The sequence below is a fragment of the Lycium ferocissimum genome, chromosome 9 (genome assembly GCF_029784015.1).
Source record: "Lycium ferocissimum isolate CSIRO_LF1 chromosome 9, AGI_CSIRO_Lferr_CH_V1, whole genome shotgun sequence".
NCBI lineage: Eukaryota > Viridiplantae > Streptophyta > Magnoliopsida > Solanales > Solanaceae > Lycium > Lycium ferocissimum.
In genome coordinates, this window is record NC_081350.1 from 70278928 (window position 1) to 70300447 (window position 21520).

The 21520-nt window shown below is 36.3% G+C and overlaps 1 protein-coding gene across 1 annotated transcript; it reads right to left on the reverse strand.

Annotated features, from left to right (window-relative positions):
- Positions 1-1139: 1139 nt before the first annotated feature.
- Positions 1140-3451, reverse strand: LOC132032197 (uncharacterized). The gene is made up of 4 exons (XM_059421964.1): positions 2378-3451; positions 1520-1714; positions 1264-1427; positions 1140-1146 (listed from the first exon to the last, which is right to left on the reverse strand). Exons 1-4 carry the CDS (start codon positions 3449-3451, stop codon positions 1140-1142), a joined length of 1440 nt encoding a protein of 479 aa, XP_059277947.1.
- Positions 3452-21520: the final 18069 nt, after the last annotated feature.

Here is a 21520-nt window from a genome sequence, read left to right on the forward strand (position 1 = left end):
GTAAGTTTTTCTATATATTTGTGTATTTTGTTCAAATTAGTTCCTCATCCAAATTTAAATGTCTATATATTTATGTATTTTGTTCAAATTAATCCCATCAATACATGGGAGCAAATTGTTACTCACACAAATACATGAGATTTAAGATAAAATAATGGGGTTTGATTGGAAACTTCAAATACATTTGATGATACATGGGTAAATAAAAACGAAATCAATATTGAATTTGGACAAAACGTCGTTACCCACACAAATCCAGATGCATGGAGTTTGATTGTAGCAAATACATTAGTTATGCTATCAAATAAATGGGTAAATAAAAACAAAATCAATATGACAAATACATTGCTGCTGATTGATCGTGTTGTTTTGTTAATGTATGACGTTGAAGATTTAATTTGAAATTTGAATTTTTACTCCTAAGATAAGATGCACTATGGTTAAATGGAAAAGAGAACCATTTAATATCCACCGGATAAACTTCAAGAGCCTTTTTTTTTTTTTTCTCATGACCGGCAACAAATACACGCGAAAGCTTCCACACTTAAACCGTGATTTATTTGAGAAATCCAACATATGTATTTAGAGTAAATAGATAGAAGTTCACGGTTCCGATTCATCAACACCTGCGGGATATATTATTTATACATATTAAATGATTTATAACACAAATATAGAGTTTGAGTCAAAACTACTGATTTCTTCCGAACTCGTAGCTACAAAGGTGACTCCGCCCCTATAGGGGATTCAGTACTAGCACTTGGGAGTTGGGAAAATATGGCACAAGTTCCTTCCTTTAAATGTCGTTCTTGATATGGAGAATACTGAAAGAGAAGCTTCCTTTTGATGATCTACTCATCGAATTTGGACAAAACGTCGCATCCAGATGCAGTTGTTGTAGCAGGGCTCAAGGGGAATAACATATGACAAGTTGCTGCTGATTACTCCTATAATCTATGACAAGTTGCTGCTAATTACTCCTAAGATAAGATGCACTATGGTTAAATGGGAGAACCAGATATCCACCGGATAAACTTCAAGACTTGACCCAATTTGCAGCTTCCACACTTAAACCGTGATTTATTCATCCAACATATGTATTTGAGTAAATAGATAGAAGTACTCACGGTTCCGATTCATCAACACCTGCATTGCAGTTATAGCTTACTAATCACTTAACATATACTAAGAAAATCTTAGTTTTCAACAGCGTTTTGGTTACAAAGAAATGACAAAAAACCAGACTTGTTATGATGCAATTACCATTGGAACTCCAATCTTATGAACTGATTAACACCTTGTCTTGCAGTTGATTCGAGGATCTTAAAATCTTTCAAGAAATAGCACCAACGCATGTAATTACTTTTACAGTACTTGTACCACTTGCCGCATTTTTTCCGCCCTTTCACTAGTTCATCCAATAGGACCTACAAATTCATAACATAAGTACAATGAAAAAGGAGAAGTGAAGATAGGAAAATATTATGTTGAAGAATGAAGTTATAACATTGCAGAATACCTGTATGAAGTTATGTTTTAAGACATCTGAATTCACTCTCACTAGCAAGGTTTGCGGATGGAAGTAACTAAACAATTCATCAACTAAAGATTTATATCTTGATGCCCCGTAAAAGTGTATATCCAAATTTATGTGCTTGATACAAAGTGGTCGAATGTCGTTGCTTCCGTGATTGCTCGAATGAAATATCACCTCCTTCATTGACAATGAGAAATTATATTTAACATGAATTGTCAAACTTGGAAAGGATTGAATGGAAAAATCATCTACTCTGAAATTATCAAAAAAAATACTAAAGATGGAAGCACTAACTTGAAAATACTTATGAACATGCAAGATGGGAAGAGATAAACTCTAGGATATGAAAAGCTGATTCGATGCACGCTATAAAAGGTGTTATTTTTGGATAGGAGTAGATTTCCGTTATGATGTAAGTGCAAAAAGCAAAGTGAAATCCTACTCTCAAGATACAATGAACCACCACAAATCTTCTAATGCACACTCAAATAGAAGTTCCAAAGAATTTCTGAATCCTTCAAGATCAGTTTTTGCAGCAATTTAAAGTGAATGACAAAAAGACTTTTTAGGAGAATGAAATGATAAAGACTCGAATGATGAACTCAAGGAAACTCAAACTCATATAGCGAGTGAAAAATATAAGCGATGCACCTTTTAATGAATAGATGTGTCCTCCTATAAAGATGAGAAACATCTCTTCGGTTAACAACATATGTATGTGTCAACCAAGGATTGGATATAAAGTTTCAGATTTCTTTTAACAAACAATAAACACATTAAATTTTGGATTACTCAAAAGAAAAATCAACATGATTAGTTATCTATTAGCCATATAAGTACCTTTGATTCAACTGTCAAGGAGAAAGTCAAAATTTCACCCCAATTTTCAGCAAAAGTTCTCAAGCCAGGCAACTTACTGGTTGCATAAACATACTTCAGTTCAATTTCAGCTTCCTTTAGCCTTGAACCAACTATTGAAGAAGAGCTTGGTAATTTTACCATATCTATTAGCTTGAATGAGCGTAAATTAGGAGTAACAATGATAGCATCATCCAAGTCAACCATGTCACTTAAGGTCAAATTCTCCAATTCAGGACTCAAAAGTTTGAATTTTTTCGGTCGTTTGCATAAACGAAGAAACAAGGATTTAAGACACGGAAATACCGAGGATATCTCTTGAGGGAACCCGAAGGGAATGTATTCACAGTCTATTTTTAGGACTTGTAGCTTAGTACAAGCGCGCAAATCAAGTTTTGGTGCTGCTAATGAACTAAACAAGTGAAACTCACGCATATTTCGAGCTTGTATTTCTATTGTTTGTATATATCTACTGCCACAATTCACATGAACCTTTTTAAGTTGATTCAGATGAGGCACTGAGATGGAATAAAGGCCATAACAATGTATTAAAGTTAACTCAACAATGGAAGGGCACTTGTTGATAATCTTGGAGAAGGTGTCCGGAGAGATGCAAACGGAATCAAGATATATCTCTTTCAATGAAGACATTTCCTTAATTTCTCCAATGTATTCCATGTTGCAATATCCTTTTAAATGGAGAACGGTTAATAAACTTGACTCTAACATGTCCGTAGACATGTAAAACAAGGAATTACGTACGAACAAATAGCATTCCGTGAAACTCATGTTGTCTGCAGCAAGTTTAATAACAGGCTTGACGCGATAGCTGCATCGACAGTAACTGTAATAACGATAGCAGTATCCACAGTTTATCTTTGTAGAATTTGTTTGAACTAATTTGTGGTCATCCAATGATGCTATCATGTGACGCCAATTTCTAGAAACAAGGGAAGCTATTGCTCTCTGTCTCAAAGTGAGACAACTGAGGATTTTCTGGCGGATATCATATGGTAACTCTGATAATATTCCATGATCAGAAGCAATGGAGGCCATTAATTTGTGCTCTTATGAGATTTCTTTTTGTTTGTAGGGTTTTGGTTGTACATATAAGGATCAGCCGACTAAAAACCTCTTTTTTTTATTTATTCATGTTATGACTACTTTAAAATTAAAATTCATCCATTAATCTTAATTATTAGTAATATGTTAATTTAGTAATTATTATTTATTACAATGAATTCGTAACTTTTATACTTCTTTATCTAATTTGATTTAATTAAAATTTTCATACGTTACTTAAGACTATTTTACGGTGGTACGAAATGTAATTAATATTTTATATTTAAAAATTAAAAAAAAAATGAGAATTAAGATTGTACAAATTATTTGAATTTATTATTTCTTTATTTGTATTTTATAATTTTTGCTGAAAGTTCGATTTAATGTTCCATATTAAGTTAGCATTTTCTGAATTTGAGTTCTAATTGATACTAATAATGTAAATAATTCAATCACACTTGACTGCAATTACCAATTTAAAGTAGTAATGTTTATATCTTTTTTAATCAACTAATTCATTATAAATTTAATTTTTCTAATGGTGTAACATATGTAGGACTAAACATTAAAGAGCCGACTCGGGCTCGGCTCGGCTCGATTCGGCCTGAGCTCAGTTATACTTTGACAAAGCTCGGTTGAGCTTGGCTCAAGGTCGGGTCGACTATGTATTGTGAAAAGCTCGGTTGAGCTCGGCTCGGTTGGGCTCAGCTCGCTCGGCTCGATGCCCAGCCCTATTGTTGGATGTCCTTAGAATTAACCAATATGGTTTCACATATTCCTAACATTGCATAGCAACAAAAAGATATAGTTAAATAGGAAAAAAACTTTCTTAAGTAATTGAATAAAATTGTATATTGAAAAATTAGAATTTGCAATACACTGATGGAGTGTCACATTGAGATCAAGTGTACTATTATCAAGTTGGCGAGGCCTGAATTGCACTGGGTTAACATACAGGGGCTGGTGGCATTATCAGAGATAGCTCACGGCATATGTACATGCCTTTTGCAAGATTCTTGGATATGGGCAGTCACAATTATGCTGAACCAAAAGCTGCCTTATGGGGTCTTCAGTGGTGTTATAAAAATGGGATACAAAATGTCATCCTTGAATGTGACTCCAAGGTCATTGTGGATATGTTGAATTCAGCCTGTTCTGTCCCTTGGAATCTCTTTCACATCATTGATGAAGCTAAAAAGATCATTTCTCATATCAATGTAGTGATACAACATTGTTTTAGGGAAGGAAATCAAGTAGTTGACGTTTTGGCTAAAGTAAGTACCGGGGGCCAAGACATGATCATTTATAACTGTAGACACATGATTTTTGACCCTCTCCTGGGTATTTTACCTTCAAGTGTCTAAATATTTCTTTTAATTTTAATTTTTTGATGTGTCCATTTTATTCTATTTTATTTAGTAGTTTTATTTACGAAAAAAAAATCGAACCAATGATGTTTCCCCCCACTTGGCAAAATTCCACCCTATCCACACACAAAAAAAAAAGTACATTCCATTTTGGCAAGGGAATATTCCTTTCATCCTTCAAGATATTTTTATTCATATGGACATTTTGGAAAAAGGAAAAAAAAGAATAACACACATAATATCCTAGACTAGACACCTATAAAAAGCTAAATATAGAAACCTAGACCTACACATTAGCCGCATACTACACACCCAAAAATCAGCCCCATGGGTCACCCCTTCAATTTCTTAACTACCTCCTAATAAAAAACACCATAGTTGTACCGTCCATAAACCACCACTTTTCCTCCATTAAACACTACCTTAAACTAAAGAAAAGCATTACATAAGATACGCATTCTTCATCTATCAACACCATCTGAAAATACCATGTAGAACATAGAGCCAACATCACCTTCCTTTTTTGTATTTCGAGCGAGGTTCGTTCGATTCGAGGTTGCCGACGAGGGTCCGTTCTAGGCTTTGGTTCAAGTTTTCTGCTTTCTAATAGGGCTGAACGTTTGCTGCTCACATTCAAAATGTAGCTACTATTTAAAGTGTTATATAGGTCCTTTGATGTATAAAAGGGGTTGACGACAAAGGACAATTGATTTCGTTACTCTATAAAGCTCTTTGGAGGTTCTCTAATCTAAAGGAAAATTTCAGCTCGTATAAAGGTTTGTTCTTTATTTTTAAGCAAAAGGGCCTGATTTGCCCCTCTACTATTGGAAATAGTTCACATTTACCCTCCGTTATACTTTCGGCACAAATTTGCCTCTAGCGTTACCTAAATAACAATATTTGCCCCCTGTTTGGATGGCAGTCCACCGTGGCAATTAAAATTCCACGTGGCCTGATATTTGGATGAGGTGGCATGCCACGTGACACGCCACCTCACCACCGTCTCCCCTCTCCATTTCTTTCTTCTAGCTCCAACCTAAGCCACCTCCAACCACCATTGAAGCCACACCCCACCACCATCTCCTCCAACAATTATATCTTCTTTTCACTAACCCATCTCACCGGAATCACCAAACCGCCCCTTATCACTTTACTTTTGATATCGTCCATTTATCTAACTCCAACCCAAAAACCTCACGACCATTAAAATTTTAAAACCCATTTGACAAATCTAAAGATACTTTTAGATAAAAAGTTTAAATCACAATAACATAAAAGAATGTCTTTTAACTCTTGTAAGCATTAACATCATTGCTAATATTTCTGCTAAATCTTTACGATAATGTGAAAGATTAAGAAAAAGGGTTCATCATTGTGTAAAAATACAACATTTGGGTATTGAATGCTTGAAAGTTTTGAAAATAAGAGGGTTATTTCGAATGAATTCGAGAAAGTGCGGGAAGATCGAGAGTTGGGGTTCGAGAGGAGAAATGGTATGACAGAGATTTTGATTGGTAATGAGTTTTTTTTCATTTGGGTTGAGATGGAGAAAGGGGAAAAAGGTTGTTTGGTTGTCTTGGGGGTGGTGGTGTGGTGTATCGAAAAGGTGAGAGAGAGAGAGAGAGAGGACGGGGCAGTGACGTGTGGTGGTTGTGGAGATGGTGTTTGCTGGAGTTAAGGTTGTTTGGTGGTGTGATCGCCAGCGGTAGTGTGGTTGTGGCGGTTTTCCAATGTTTGAGGGTGGTTGGTGGTGTGGTTACTTGAATCTGATTTGTTGAAATTGTGTGGCTTCAATGGTGGTTGGAGGTGGCTTTGGTTGGAGGTAGAAGAAAGAAATGGAGAGGGGAAAGGGTGGTGAGGTGGCGTGTCACGTGGCATGCCACCTCATCCAAATGTCGTGCCACATGGAAGTTTAATTCCACGGATCGCCATCCAAATGGCAAATATTGCTACTTAGGTAACGGTAGGGGCAAAATTTGTACGAAAGTATAACGGGGGTAAATTAGGCCCTTTTCCCTTATTTTTATACATTGAATATAATATTGTATATATCTAATTAAATCTGCTTTAGTTTAGTTCTCTTTATTTAAATGCTTTGTTTGTTTCTATGGTCAGTGTCTAAATGTTTTCTTGCTTTAATTTGTTACGTATTTCATTTACTTTGGGTTTCAAAGACTAGTGCATATCTTTGTAAGTTTTATTTCATTGTCCAGTCATCATGTTCTGAAAAGATGTTTCTTGTATGCTAATATTATTAAATAAGCTTTACCTGCCATTAGTTGGTTGGATTATTCTGTAAATGGGTCATTATTTATTGTTTCTTTTTTGCAATTTTGTCTTCTTTCTGTTTTGAGTGCTTAATTCATGTTATGGTCATTTGTATCCCACTTGGACGTTTCTAGTAGGTTTCGTGATTAAAGGTATTAAACAAATTTATTTAAATGTCTTGAGTTGACTCATGTTTAAGATGAACATTCAATTATCGATTTGTTGTAAATATTATATTGTATGTCCATTTTACTTGGCCATTTAGTCATTAAGATTCGATGACTTGTCCTAGAAGTATTATGGCTTATCTTAGAAGCCTTTGAACTATGGCTTGTCCTAGAAGTATTATGGCTTATCTTAGAAGCCTTTCAACTATGGCTTGTCTTAGAAGGCTTTTTCCTTCTCTATATATAGATGAGCTTGTTTGTATTGGAAGAGATATAGAAAGGAATACACAAAACAAAAGTTAGAAGAAACAATTGATATAGTCTTTATTTTATATCACGTTATCAGCACGAGATTCTGCTATCTCGAGCAAATACTTTAAAAGCCTCGAAGGTATTGACTTTCTTTTTCCCTTTACTAATGGCAAATTTTACTAAACGTGAATTTGTAGCCTTAGATATATCTGGCAATAGCTATATGTCTTGGATTCTTGATGCCGAAATTCACCTTAATGCGATGGTCCTGCGTACACCATCAAAGATAAAAATGAGGCATCAAACCAAGACCGTGCCAAGGCAATGATATTCCTCCGCCATCACCTTGATGAGGACTTGAAAATGGAATATCTCACTGTTAAAGATCCTCTTACTCTGTGGAATAATTTAAAAGATAGATATGACCACCTGAAGATGGTCATACTTCCACAAGCACGTTTTGATTGGCTCCATTTAAGGCTACAAGATTTTAAATCTATTAAGGCATATAATTCTGCCATGTTTAAAATTATTTCTCGCCTGAAATTACGTGGTAAAAATATCACCGATCATGATATGCCGGAGAAAACATTCTCCACTTTTCCCGCCTCGAGTATGCTCCCGCAAAGAAGAATACCGAGAGATGAAGTTCAAGAAATATTCGATCTAATCTCACATCTTCTAGTGGCTGAACAACATAATGAATTATTAATGAAAAATCATGAAAGCCGACCCACTGGTACCGCCCCATTCCCTGAAGTGAATGAGGCAAATTTTCGCCATTCTAGGCGTGGAAGAGGTCGTGGCCCCAGTCGTGGTCGTGGCCATGGTCGAGGAAGGAATTTTAATCATGATTCTCATCTTGCACCAAATAATACCCTTCACCACCAGCAGTGTAAAAGGAAGGATGAAAAGCATGAAGCTGTGCAAAAGAAAAATTCAGAAAATAAATGCTTCCGATGTGGAGGAAAGGGGCACTGGTCACGTACCTGTCGTACGCCAAAGCACCTAGTTGATCTGTATCAAGCCTCCCTCAAAAAGGCAGAAAAGAATGCTGAAGCAAATTTTATTTCTGAAGATAATGTTGAGCCCATGCATCTAGATGTGGCAGATTTCTTTGAACTCCCTGAAGGAAAAATAGATCATCTGATCGGTGATGAATCTGTAATAGTTTAGATATTTTCATCCGTGTTGTTACTATTAGCTATAATAGTTATGTTTCCATAGTTATGTAAATAAAGTTTGTGTAATGCTTTGTATAATAATAATATCTACTTTCATGTTCACTTTGTCTATTCTTTCATTTTGAAGAATCTATGGAAATTCCTCAAATTTTATTTGGATCAATGACCAATCATGAAGATATTTGTGTGATTGATAGTGGAACAACGCATGCCATATTCAAAGATGAGAAATACTTTTCTCACTTGCGTAGAAAAAGGGGAAATATTAATACAATTTCTGGCAATTCAAAATTGATTGAAGGCTCTGGAAGAGCTACTATATTTCTGCCTAAGGGGACGAAACTTGTTATAGGAGATGCATTATTCTCTTCTAAATCCCCAAGAAACTTGTTAAGTTTCAAAGATATCCGCCGTAATGGGTATCACGTCGAGACATTAAATGAAACAAATGATGAATATCTTATTATTACAAAGAATGTCTCCGGCCAGAAATATGTTTTGGAGAAATTACCAACTTTGTCTTCTGGCCTGTACTATGCAGAAATTAGTACAATTGAAGCACACTCAATCGTAAACCAGAAGTTTAACGATTCAGGAACTTTTGTGCTTTGGCATAACCGAATGGGTCATCCTGGATCAATAATGATGAGACGAATTATTGAAAATTCAAATGGGCATCCACTTAAGAACCTGAAGATTCTTGAAAGTAGTGAATTTTCATGTGCCGCTTGTCATCAGGGCAAATTGATAACCAGGCCATCACCAATGAAAGTTGACGTTGAATCCCCGCTTTTTTAGAGCGTATACACGGGGATATATGTGGACCTATTCACCCATCTTGTGGTCATTCAGTATATTTTATGGTTCTAATAGATGCGTCTTCAAGATGGTCTCATGTGTGCCTCATATCATCTCGCAACCCGGCGTTTGCGAAATTATTGGCACAAATAATACGCTTAAGGGCAATGAGCCCCGCATTATCCTATTAAAGCTATACGTCTTGATAATGCTGGAGAATTTACATCCCAAGCTTTTGATGATTATTGTTTATCAGTTGGGATAAAGGTTGAACATCCTGTAGCTCATGTTTATACCCAAAATGGCCTTGCTGAGTCATTTATTAAACGACTACAATTGATAGCAAGACCACTACTTATGAAAACATGGTTGCCTACTACCGTCTGGGGTCATGCTATCTTACATGCAGCATCTCTTATTCGTCTTAGACCGACTCATTATAATAAATACTCCCCGTCACAATTAGTAATCGGTCATGAACCAAATATTGCTCATCTCCGAATCTTTGGTTGTGCTGTATATGTGCCGGTAGCACCACCACAACTATAAGCCAACGCACTAAGATGGGCCCCAAAGAAGGTTAGGAATATATGTTGGGTTTGAATCACCCTCTATTATTCGCTATCTTGAGCCATTAACGGGAGATTTATTCATCGCCCGATTTGCAGATTGTCGATTTGATGAAACAAATTTTCCACAATTAGGGGGAGAAAGAAAAGAAATCAAAAAAGAAATTGCGTGGAGAGTTCCATCACTGTCTCATTTTGATCCACGTGCCCCTATATGTGAACAGGAGATCCGTAAGATAATTCACTTGTAAAAAATAGCAAATCAAATGCCGTACGCATTTACCGATTTGAAAGGATAACTAAGTCACATATCCCGCAGAATGTGCCTATCCGAATTGATGTCCCAAAGGGACAATCTACTAGTGTCATAGCCTCTGAATCTCATACACGCCTGAAGCGTGGTAGGCCATTGGGTTCTAAGGATAAAAATCCTAGAAAAAGAAACGTGAAAAATGATCAAAATGACACTATGAGAGAATATCATGAAGATATTCAAGATCTGATTAATCCTGATATTCCTGAAGATATTAGGGAACCCGAGGCTCAAGTGAATAAAGAACTATCATTGAGTTCTTCTGGTGATGGGATAGATTTGAATCGATCGAAGATTATGGTGGATAATGTTTTTGCATATAATGTTGCACTAAATATTATGAAAGACATTGAGATAGAACTCAATCGTCGAAGAATGTCGACAAAGATATGATTGGCCAAAGTGGCAAGAAGCAATTCAATCGTAATTGAATTCACTTGCCTAACGTGAGGTTTTTGGACCACAGTCCAAACGCCTAATGGTGTAAAAACCGTTGGCCACAAATGGGTTTTTGTGCGGAAAAGGAATGAGAGAAATGAAATTGTGAGATACAAGGCACGCCTTGTTGCACAAGGATTCTCTCAACGACCCGGTATCGACTATGAAGAAACATATTCACCCGTTATGGATGGCATAACATTTCGATATCTCATCGCGTTTAGCTGTACATGAAAACCTTGAAATACATCTGATGGATGTGGTTACAGCTTACCTTTATGGCTCACTTGATAATGAAATCTATATGAAAATTCCTGAAGGATTTAAAATGCCTGAAGCAATTAGCTCAAAGTCTCGGGAGATGTATTCACTCAGATTACAAAGATCGCTGTATGGTCTAAAACAATCAGGGCACATGTGGTACAATCGCCTCAGTGAGTACTTGGTAAATGAAGGTTATATAAATGATGCCATTTGTCCATGTGTTTTTATTAAGAAAACAAAATCAAAGTTCGTTATAATTGTTGTTTATGTTGATGACATAAACCTAATTGGAACTCCAGAAGAGCTCCAAAAGGCGATTGAATATTTAAAGAAAGAATTTGAGATGAAAGATCTCAGAAGAACAAAACTTTGTCTTGGTTTGCAAATTGAACATTTGACAGATGGAATCTTTATCCATCAATCTGCTTATACCGAAAAGGTTTCAAAACGATTTTACATGGACAATGCGCATCCTTTAAGTACTCCAATGGTTGTTCGCTCACTTGAAGTGAGTAAAGATCCGTTCCGACCTCAAGAAGAGAATGAAGAGCTTCTTGGTCCTGAAGTACCATATCTTAGTGCAATTGGTGCACTTATGTATCTTGCTAATGCTACAAGACCTGACATAGCGTTCTTTGTTAATTTGCTAGCAAGATATAGCTCTTCTCCTACACGAAGACATTGGAACGGAGTTAAACATATATTGCGATATCGAAGGGACTAGCGATATGGGCCTCGTTTTATACTAACAAAGGTAGTACGTATCTTGTTGGATATGCAGTACGTGTGTTATTTATCTCGATCCACATAAAGCTCGATCTCAAACAGCTATCCGTTTACGTGCGTGAGGTACCTGCTATATCATGGAGATCAACAAAGCAGTCCATTGTTGCTACTTCTTCAAATCATGCTGAAATAATCGCTATTCATGAAGCAAGTAGAGAATCTGTGTGGTTGAGATCAGTGATACATTTCATCAGAGAAAGATGTGGCTTGAATTGTGATACAAAAATACCCACAGTATTATATGAAGATAATGTTGCATGCATAGCTCAATTAAAAGGAGGTTTCATCAAAGGAGATAGAACGAAGCACATTTCACCAAAGTTATTTTTCACACATGATCTTGAAGAATGGTGATATTGATGTGCAACAAATCCGTTCAAGTGACAATCCCGCATTTGTTCACCAAATCTTTGCCAACTTCAACTCTTGAGAAGATGATATTCAAGATTGGAATGCGAAGACTCCGACATCTGAATCTTGGTCTTCGTCAGGGGGAGTGAAATACGCGCTGTACTCTTTTTTCCTTAACCAAGTTTTGTCCCATTGGGTTTTCTTGGTAAGGTTTTTAATGAGGCAGCTCTTAAAGCGTATTACTAGATATGTGTACTCTTTTTCCTTCATTAGGACTTTTTCCCACAGGGTTTTTCCTAATAAGGTTTTAATGAGGCACATCGTCTATTAATGGACATCCAAGGGGGAGTGTTGTAAATATTATATTGTATGTCCATTTTACTTGGCCATTTAGTCATTAAGATTTTATGGCTTGTCCTAGAAGTATTATGGCTTATCTTAGAAGCCTTTGAACTATGGCTTGTCCTAGAAGTATTATGGCTTATTTTAGAAGCCTTTCAACTATGGCTTGTCTTAGAAGGCTTTTTCCTTCTCTATATATAGATGAGCTTGTTTGTATTGGAAGAGATATAGAAAGGAATACACAAAACAAAAGTTAGAAGAAACAATTGATATAGTCTTTATTTTATATCACGATTACAATTTTTGAGATACAGCTTGATAGTGGAACAACATAAAAGAATTTACTTTGGGCCTGGACCAATATTAAGGCCCAACTAATTAGTTGTGAGCCTGAGCGAGATGGGATGCGAATTTATTTCAAACCCGCTGTCAAGTATAAACGAAAAGAGTGGTAAAACCTATTGTAAGAGAGCGAGATGGGTTGCGAATTTATTCAAAACCCGTTATTAAAAGATTGAAAATTAACCAAATATTAAGTCTCGGATTTTAGAGACAAATAACTGCTTTTAACGCTAGATGAGCTTTAGGCACGTTTCAAGATGTTTGTTTCGATTAAGAATATGGTTACGCATCTTATTTCGAGACGCTTTAAACAACTCAAGGATGCGGTTACGCACCTTGGCCAATCTCGTTTTGATAATTAATCTTGTTTCGATTAAGAATGCAGTTATGCATCTTATTTTGAGATGCTTAAAAGATCCGGAATGCGGTTACGCATCCGGGTTAAGACTCATAAAAGCTCAACAATAAAATACGAGCGAATCAAGGCTCGGAAACATAATATATCCAAAAATTAGTTTAAGCTAAGTATAAGTCGATAAAGCGACCGTGCTAGAACCACGGGACTCAGGGAATGCCTAACACCTTCTCCCCGGTCAACAGAATTCCTTAACCGGGCTCCTGTTTCCGCGGACCATTAAAAAAAGAGTCATTTCCTTTTGATTAGGGATTTATAAGGTGACTTGGAACACCAAAACTCAATTCCAAGTGACGATTCTGTAAATAAATAATCCCTATCCAAAACCGTCACTTCAAATGAAAAAACCCAAAAAAAAGTGGTGTGACAATAACTGCAATGACCTTCCAAAAGAAGCTCTTGGACCTTTTCGTCTCGATCTTATTCAAATGCCACCCTTCAGATGCAAGCAAGTGAAGATGCAACTCATAAATCACTAACGACTGTGCATTTTGTATAGAGTTGATTCTTTTGCTGTACAAGCCTCTTCTTGTTATGTCATTCTTGTAATTTTGTAGTTCTAGAAGGGGGCTAGTATATTTTTGTAGAGTTGGCCGCAGGGATGTTTGTTTTGTCCCTCCCAGTTCCTTCGGTGGAAAGGGTGGTAGCTTTGCTCCCCTTTACCATCTTTCCTGTACTATATTATTCTTATTTATCTAATGGAATCGCCACCTATGGCGAAAATTTAAAAGATAAATAAATTAGAATTTACATTTTTCAAAATACTAAATAAAAATAAGCACAAATTACTCAAAATAAAAATACTAATTAATTTCGATAAAAATATATATGCATTTGGACACACAAACTATGTCGAAATCCTCTTTCATATATGCTCACAAAAAAAGAATAAAAAAAAAAGGGTCCCATCATCACTCTGATTCTTTCTTTTCCTTGGAAAATTCAAATAATGTTGGTTCCTTCCCTTCGAGAAAAATAATAGAGAAATCAAAGATGGACCATCAATGCGAAAAGCAAATTAATGAACCCAAACTTTAAAAAGTATAATGAATATATTATTCATCATTAAATTATTATAATTTCTAGTCTCAGTTTTATAATTTCCTTTCTTATATTACATATATATATTTTTTGCTATTCTTATTCAACACGTGTTCTACACAAGAGCTCAAATTCAAATAAATATTAAGCACATTTGGACTACACAATCATACAAGCAGACATTTGATTTGTTAATCATCAAAACACTTCTGAAATGAACAACTGTTAATGGTAGATCAAGTAGGAATAAGTTTTACTAAAAATATTTGAGCAAGTATGTGTAATAATTTGGTTAGATTCTTGATCAGCAACTGGGACACAAACGAAGGAGCTTCTAGGATGACTTCAATTGGCTGACCATCCGAGTATCTTAAGTCATTATACTCCTATAATTTTAAGGACTTTTATCTAGTTTTTGTTATTTTAATCTCCCTCCGTTTCAATTTATGTGAACCCATTTGATCGGGCACGATATTTAAGAAAGAGGAAGACTTTTTTAAACTTATGGCTCAAAATAAGTGTTGAATATTTGTGTGGTCAGAAATCATTTCATAAAGTGAATTTGTTTCCAAATTAGGAAGGAGGTCATTCATTTTGACACGAATTAAAAAGGAAATAGATTCACATAAATTGAAACAGATGGAGTATTATCTTTAACAAAACAAAACAAAAAGGAGAATACATCCAAATACATTGAGTCACCATAAAATTACGTAGCTAACTTACACCAATTAGGTGTCCTTGAGGGTATTTATGTCCGAGTAATTATAAACTTTAATATTAGGCGAAGAGTGTGATGTTTCACTTAATCCAGCTTCAATTAACATAATTTTCCATCTCCACTAAACATGATTGTCGTGAATAATAGTTCATACTATTAGTTTCCAACAGCTGATTAAAAACCTATATAAAGATATACCTCCTTTAAATATTTTCTCCACACTTAGTGGAGAAGATTCGTATAGAAGGCTACTTTCAAGTTTTAATTGGGAATATGACCACTCAATTTCTTTTTCAATTATTTCTCGGTATTAGGGTTTAGAAAAATGGGAATGGGGTAATTTTCATAATTATAAAAAAATTGAAAATTTTAAGTTATACACTTAAGTCCAGTTGACTTCTAATAAAATATACAAACACCCTCTCTCTCTCATCCGTCCCTTTCTCTCTTCATTTCTCTTTCTAGCTTGGAACTCTCAAACTTCCACATCTCCCTCAAGCTCCAATACGCCTTGATCGTCGTAAACAGGTGATTTCTTTAACTCTGCAACTCCGTCGGAGCATTTTGAGCTCCATATTGCCCTGAATTTTTTTATTTTTTTTCGATCTTGATAAAACTAGTGTTCATAAAGATCTGCTTTTTTTCAAAACCTTTGCTGTTTTGCCTGTTTTTTCATCGAAATGTGTGTCATTTATACTTATTTTGCTTGTTTCGAACTTTGTTTTTTTTTTTTGTTTTTGCTTTTTAAAATTATATATGGTCTATTAATAGACTTTTGGTCAATTATTCTTATATCGTGGTTGATCAACGTCTCTATTGTTTGTATATAGATCGTATAAATGCCTAGGTGTAGAGGCAGAGAAGGAAAAATACTCCCCCGTTCTTGTGCTATGGTTGAAACTCGTTCTAATGCGAATCGTAAGGATAAAAAAAGAAGAGGTGAAGAACTTAGATGAGATAGAAATAGAAAAAGAAAAAGAAGTGCAGAAGCTGAGAGTGTAGTGTTGATGGAGATAGAGCTGATAGTAGAGTTGAGAGTGTATCTGAGGATGGTTCAAAACACTCTTGTGCTGCTGAAGATGTCGATCCTTTGTCCTTGCCATGTTGTGCAAAGACAATTAACGTGGAAAAGTATGGCTTGATCAATTAGCTGGATGATTATGAATCTTTTGCAGCAAAAGTTTCTGTTAGGAGCAGGCTGTCGTTGTTAGTTGAATTTAACAATGTGTCGAGAGATAAAAAAACTAAGGAAAATGTGGAAGCGTTCCTATTTTGGTCACTTTAGAAAGCTGTCAAAATTCTTCATCAATTTCAATGGACGGATGATCCACTATATGTTTCTTCGTCATGTGGTCCAGAACAAGAAGCGTGAAATGTGGTTCATCGACTGTGTTTTGGCTTGAAGGAGTTCACGTTGATCACTGATTTAAATTGTGGATCCTATCCCTCCCAATATAGAGAGGACAAGACAATTAAGAAAGGGGTAGAATTATATGCAAAGGTTACTTGAAAGAAGAAGATTTTATCAGACAAGCTATTGTCGGTGATAAGAAGGCCTAGATTAAATAAAGAAGAAAAGCTGAAATGTTGTCTTGTGTGGTTTCTCCATACAATTTTGATGGACAAAGATGTGTCCAGGGGTGTGGACGCTGATTGGTTTAAAATGGCTGATGATTTGGAATTCTTCCAGAGCTATCCTTCGGGAAAGGAGTCCTTTGAACTCACTTTGGAATACTTGATGGTAACTCACTTTGGAATACTTGATGGACAAGGTAGATGTTCCTAGGCACCACCAAACCCACCTTGATAAGAAAGATTTTATCATATTCTCTCTCTACGGCTTCCCTGGGCATTCATGGTACATGTTATAAACCGGTGCAAGAGATTATAGATTGCATGTTATCTATTTTTACACTCGGCGATTATTTGTGTTATTATAGGTCTGGACTTATGAAGCTTTCCTGTCACACCCTAACATCCCTAGGGTGTGATGGGCACCCGACCCCTTATCCGGAGCCAAGCGAACCCACAGACTCTTATTACATGCATAATTTCCTCGGACTCTGAAATCAAGTAAAAGTGAAATACATGGTACATTTTTCAGAAATATACATATTTTTTTTTCTTTGTAAATTTCAAACCAACCAAATCTGTAATTACGCGGACTTTATAACATAATACAAAACAACACATCGGCTGATGGAGCCGCTTATTAAACTGACACACCATGCCCACGACTCTGTCTGCAAAGCCTCTAACATCATTCAAAAACCATAACACATATACTATACTCTGACTCGGCAGTCCTCCAGGAACAAATGGAGTTTGCCACCATCGCTGGGATATCTTCTATAATGTCTTCAACTCGTGGGAGTACTGCGCGGCATGAAACGCAGCCCCGAAGAAAGGGGGTCGTACGAAAAATGTACCGAGTATGTAAGGCATGAAATACGAAATGTAGAATCATAGCCAAAAAGGAAGCTCTCGAACTAGTAAGACTGTGAAAAGTCATCAATACGTTTCCTTTTGCGTAACAAAGTAGTAGATCTCAAATCATAATTCAAATACATATATATATATACATACTTATGCACGTAACGTGTCCCGGCCCTTTAGTGAGGGACTCGGTGAATAAAGTCGGTGCATATCGATTACACTAATATACCCTTTTATACATATAACGTGTCCGGCCCCGTTGCGAGGGACTCGGTAAATGGAATCACACATATCAATATCATGTATAGCATATGCATATAACGTGTCCCGGCCCTTTATTACGGGACTCGGTGGATAGAATCATGTATAGCGGAATCATATACCATATATGCATAACGTGCCCCGGCCCTCGAATGGGGGACTCGGTGAATAGAATCGTATATGTCACATCAAATGTCATACATGTATGTAACGTGTCCCGGCCCGCCAGTGAGGGACTCGGTAGATAACATGTCCCGCTCCTTCGTCAGGGACTCGGTAGGGGATCCGGTCCGGGATGCGCTCATCATCACATACGTGTCCCGCCCTCTCTTGGTGGGTCTCGGTGAACAATGCGGTGGAGTACGCACGAGAACATGTCTGCCCGGACTCGGTGAATAGACATATGAGACTTGCACGAACGAGTAGTGCGAAACCATATGCATACAAATCAAGACTCGCACATATACACACTTACCAATACCGAAGATTCACTTGAATGGTCATACGTCTTGTCGTCCGACAACCAAAACATCGTAGTTACGTAAGATATTCTTATCGGGATGTTCATAGCAAATTATTCATACCGTATTACTCATATCATAATTGTTATATCGGATTACATACCAAGATCGAATACCCTTATCGGAATACTTTTATCGGAATACTTGTATCCGAATATTCGTATCGAATACTTTTATCCTAATGCTTATGTCGAATACTTGTATCAAAATACTTGTATCGGAATGCTTGTATCAAAAATACTTATGTCGAATACTTATGTCAAGGTGCTATTTCATACTACTTATAGTAGAGTACTTTTATCAACACACTTATGTCGGATTATTCATACCGATTTCTTATATCAATTTACATACTCACATCGAATATTCACCTCAAAGTGCTTATATCGGAATACTTATATCAAAATATTCATATCAACATACTCATACCCAAATGCTTCTATCAAAATGCTCAAAATCAAAATGTTCATATCCGGATACTTATATCGAATTGGAAGTACTATATGGATTACTTGTACCGAATAATTATATCGAATAATCAAATCAATGTACTCGTATCGGAACTTCTAAATGCTTGTATCGAGAGAATGCGATACGAATCCTAACAAACTCGGAACAACCCAAGGTTCCCCTTTGATCATTGTGCGGAAATACGTCAATTAGGACAATAGAAGAGGAATCGAGAATAGTGGGCCCACCTCGGGTCAAGTCGAGGTGGTGAACATGAATCACAAACATTAAACTCTACAGTCATCCACGAAAGTTTCGGAGCGATCCGATTTCGTTTGTAAAAGTTACGGACGTTTGATCATTTTTCCAACAAAACATAAGAATTATAGTTCAATTATATTGAATGAATAGTACACAAAATCGAACTCGATTTCTATATGAACGAGAATTGTCCCGAGGCTCAAATCTCAACCTAGTATATCTAGGACATGCCAAAAGAAGGAAGGAATAGCCTTACATACCTTTTAAGCCGCTTACGCTAGTCCAAATTCAATTTCCAAATCCTCCAAAATCTATAAATGGTCACATTTGCCAAACATTAATTAAAGTCTTTAAGAATTCAAATCTTGAATTAGCATTTGTCTACGAAATTTCAAAGCATTTCCGTAAATGCGCCATCCCCGAGAATTTAACTCGGCCAATCCAACAACAACAAACCCGAGAATGAAACTCGGCCACATTATCAATAACAACCCCATTCACACCAATGCAAGAGCTATGTTACCAATATACTAACTTTCACAATAGTTCACAATCGGTTTCAACTCCAACTCGAATCATCCAACACCTTCATTTTCATCACATAAGCCATCACAACAACACACATATTAACAACATTGTTTTCACAATTAAAGAAACGACGCCAAGATCACATTGGCTTCAAATCGGCCCGTAATCATTCCAACATCAATTTAAATCATCAAATTCTCATTTTCGTCGTAGAATACATATCGACAACAATCAAATTACCACGTAGAAACTTATTCATTTCTCTTACACAATATATGTATACCACGGCCACACTAACACACTGAGCTTATAGTTTCCATACATTTTTCATCATGGAATTCACAACACAACAACAATCAAACTACTACATGAATTCAATCCAATTGTTCCACACCTATACCCCATTCGGCCACCTTCCACATTTCCAACTTCAAGCAAATTCATTAAACTTTCATTTCCAATATAGAGTTCACAACATCCACAACTAGAATATTACATAAAATCAACTCATCTTGCTTATACTAACTACACATACACACGGCCATACATGCATACATACAAATACCATGCCAACTTCCATATTCTCATGAGTTTTATCCTTTCCTACATTCCACAACATAAAAAAGCTTTCATAACATACAAAAGGGGAATTAAATCTTACCTTTCTTCTTTATCTTCTTCACTTGACTAGAATACGGAAGTGACGAAACGGATGACTTATCTTCCGAAATAACTATACCAAGTTGTAGAGGGACCTTGAATTAGTATAAATACCACAAGAAAATAATTTTTGGAACAAGTTTTCCCATGGCCAAATTTTCCATGGGTTGGCCGAACCCACCATGCCTCTTGCTCTCTTCTTCTTTTTTTTTTTTTTGTTCTCTTGAATAATGAATTTTTTGTCTTACCACATAAGCTTTTATATATATATATAGTTATTGTAGGCATGTGAGGAGCACATGCCCCATTTCTAGAATTTTCTCAAAATTCTAGCAAAGATGACTTATTTGTCATCATTTTCTTTCTTTTCTTTTTCTCACATGGCCAATATGGCCCTTTTAGAATTTTCAAGAAACTTGTGTGAAATTCCGTTTTGCCCCTCGACTTTCCTCGATTTTTACCATTTCGCCCCTAGCCTTCCACATTATTTCCATTGGCCATTTTGCAAGTTTCTCTTTTACCCTTGGTCTTTCCCAATATTTTCACACTACCAATGTTCATAAATAATATTCCTAACAACTTGTTCATTAAGATAACTTTCGAAAAATAATCTTGTCCTTAACTTGCCACGACCTTCTCGAATTATCCGAATGTAGGAAATACGGGATATAACATTTCCCCACACTTGGACTGCATGCTAGCAAATGAGATGAGGTTCCTCTGCCTATTTCTAGGATTCTTAGGTGGCACACCACAAAAATGTAGCGATTTACTGAAGCTGATCCATTTAGCATTGGGGGAATTTCACAGGTATAAATTTGGATTCTATTATCAATGTTTTTACAAAAATATAAACTAAATTCTAATGTTTTGCGTATTTGTAGGTTGTGCACCCTTACATCATCCCCACAATGCGTGAGATGGAGCAGGACTATAGTAAAGACTTCTTGTCATTTGATGATGATGTTGATGATCCCATCATAGATAAATTGAAGATTGAATTGGAAGGCGTGACCATATTAGTTGCATCAAAGAATGGCTCGAGGGCTCCTAGTAGGTTGAGAAAGCAGCCTAAGGAGAATTCTGATGAGGATACTCATCATGCCTAGAAGTGTCGTAGTAGATTTGAAAAGAAGTCCAAGGAGCTCTCATATGATGGGGAAGATATTCAAACAGAAGATTTTGGTGGTAATGTCTGGGACTTCTAGGGGTCGTGCCGCACCAAGTGAAGGCCCATCAGTGCCGACAGAGCATGTGGAACTGCAGCAGCGTATGTATAAGATGGAGGACTCTCTGAATGTTCTTCTCGCTTATGTGGAGGCAGAAAA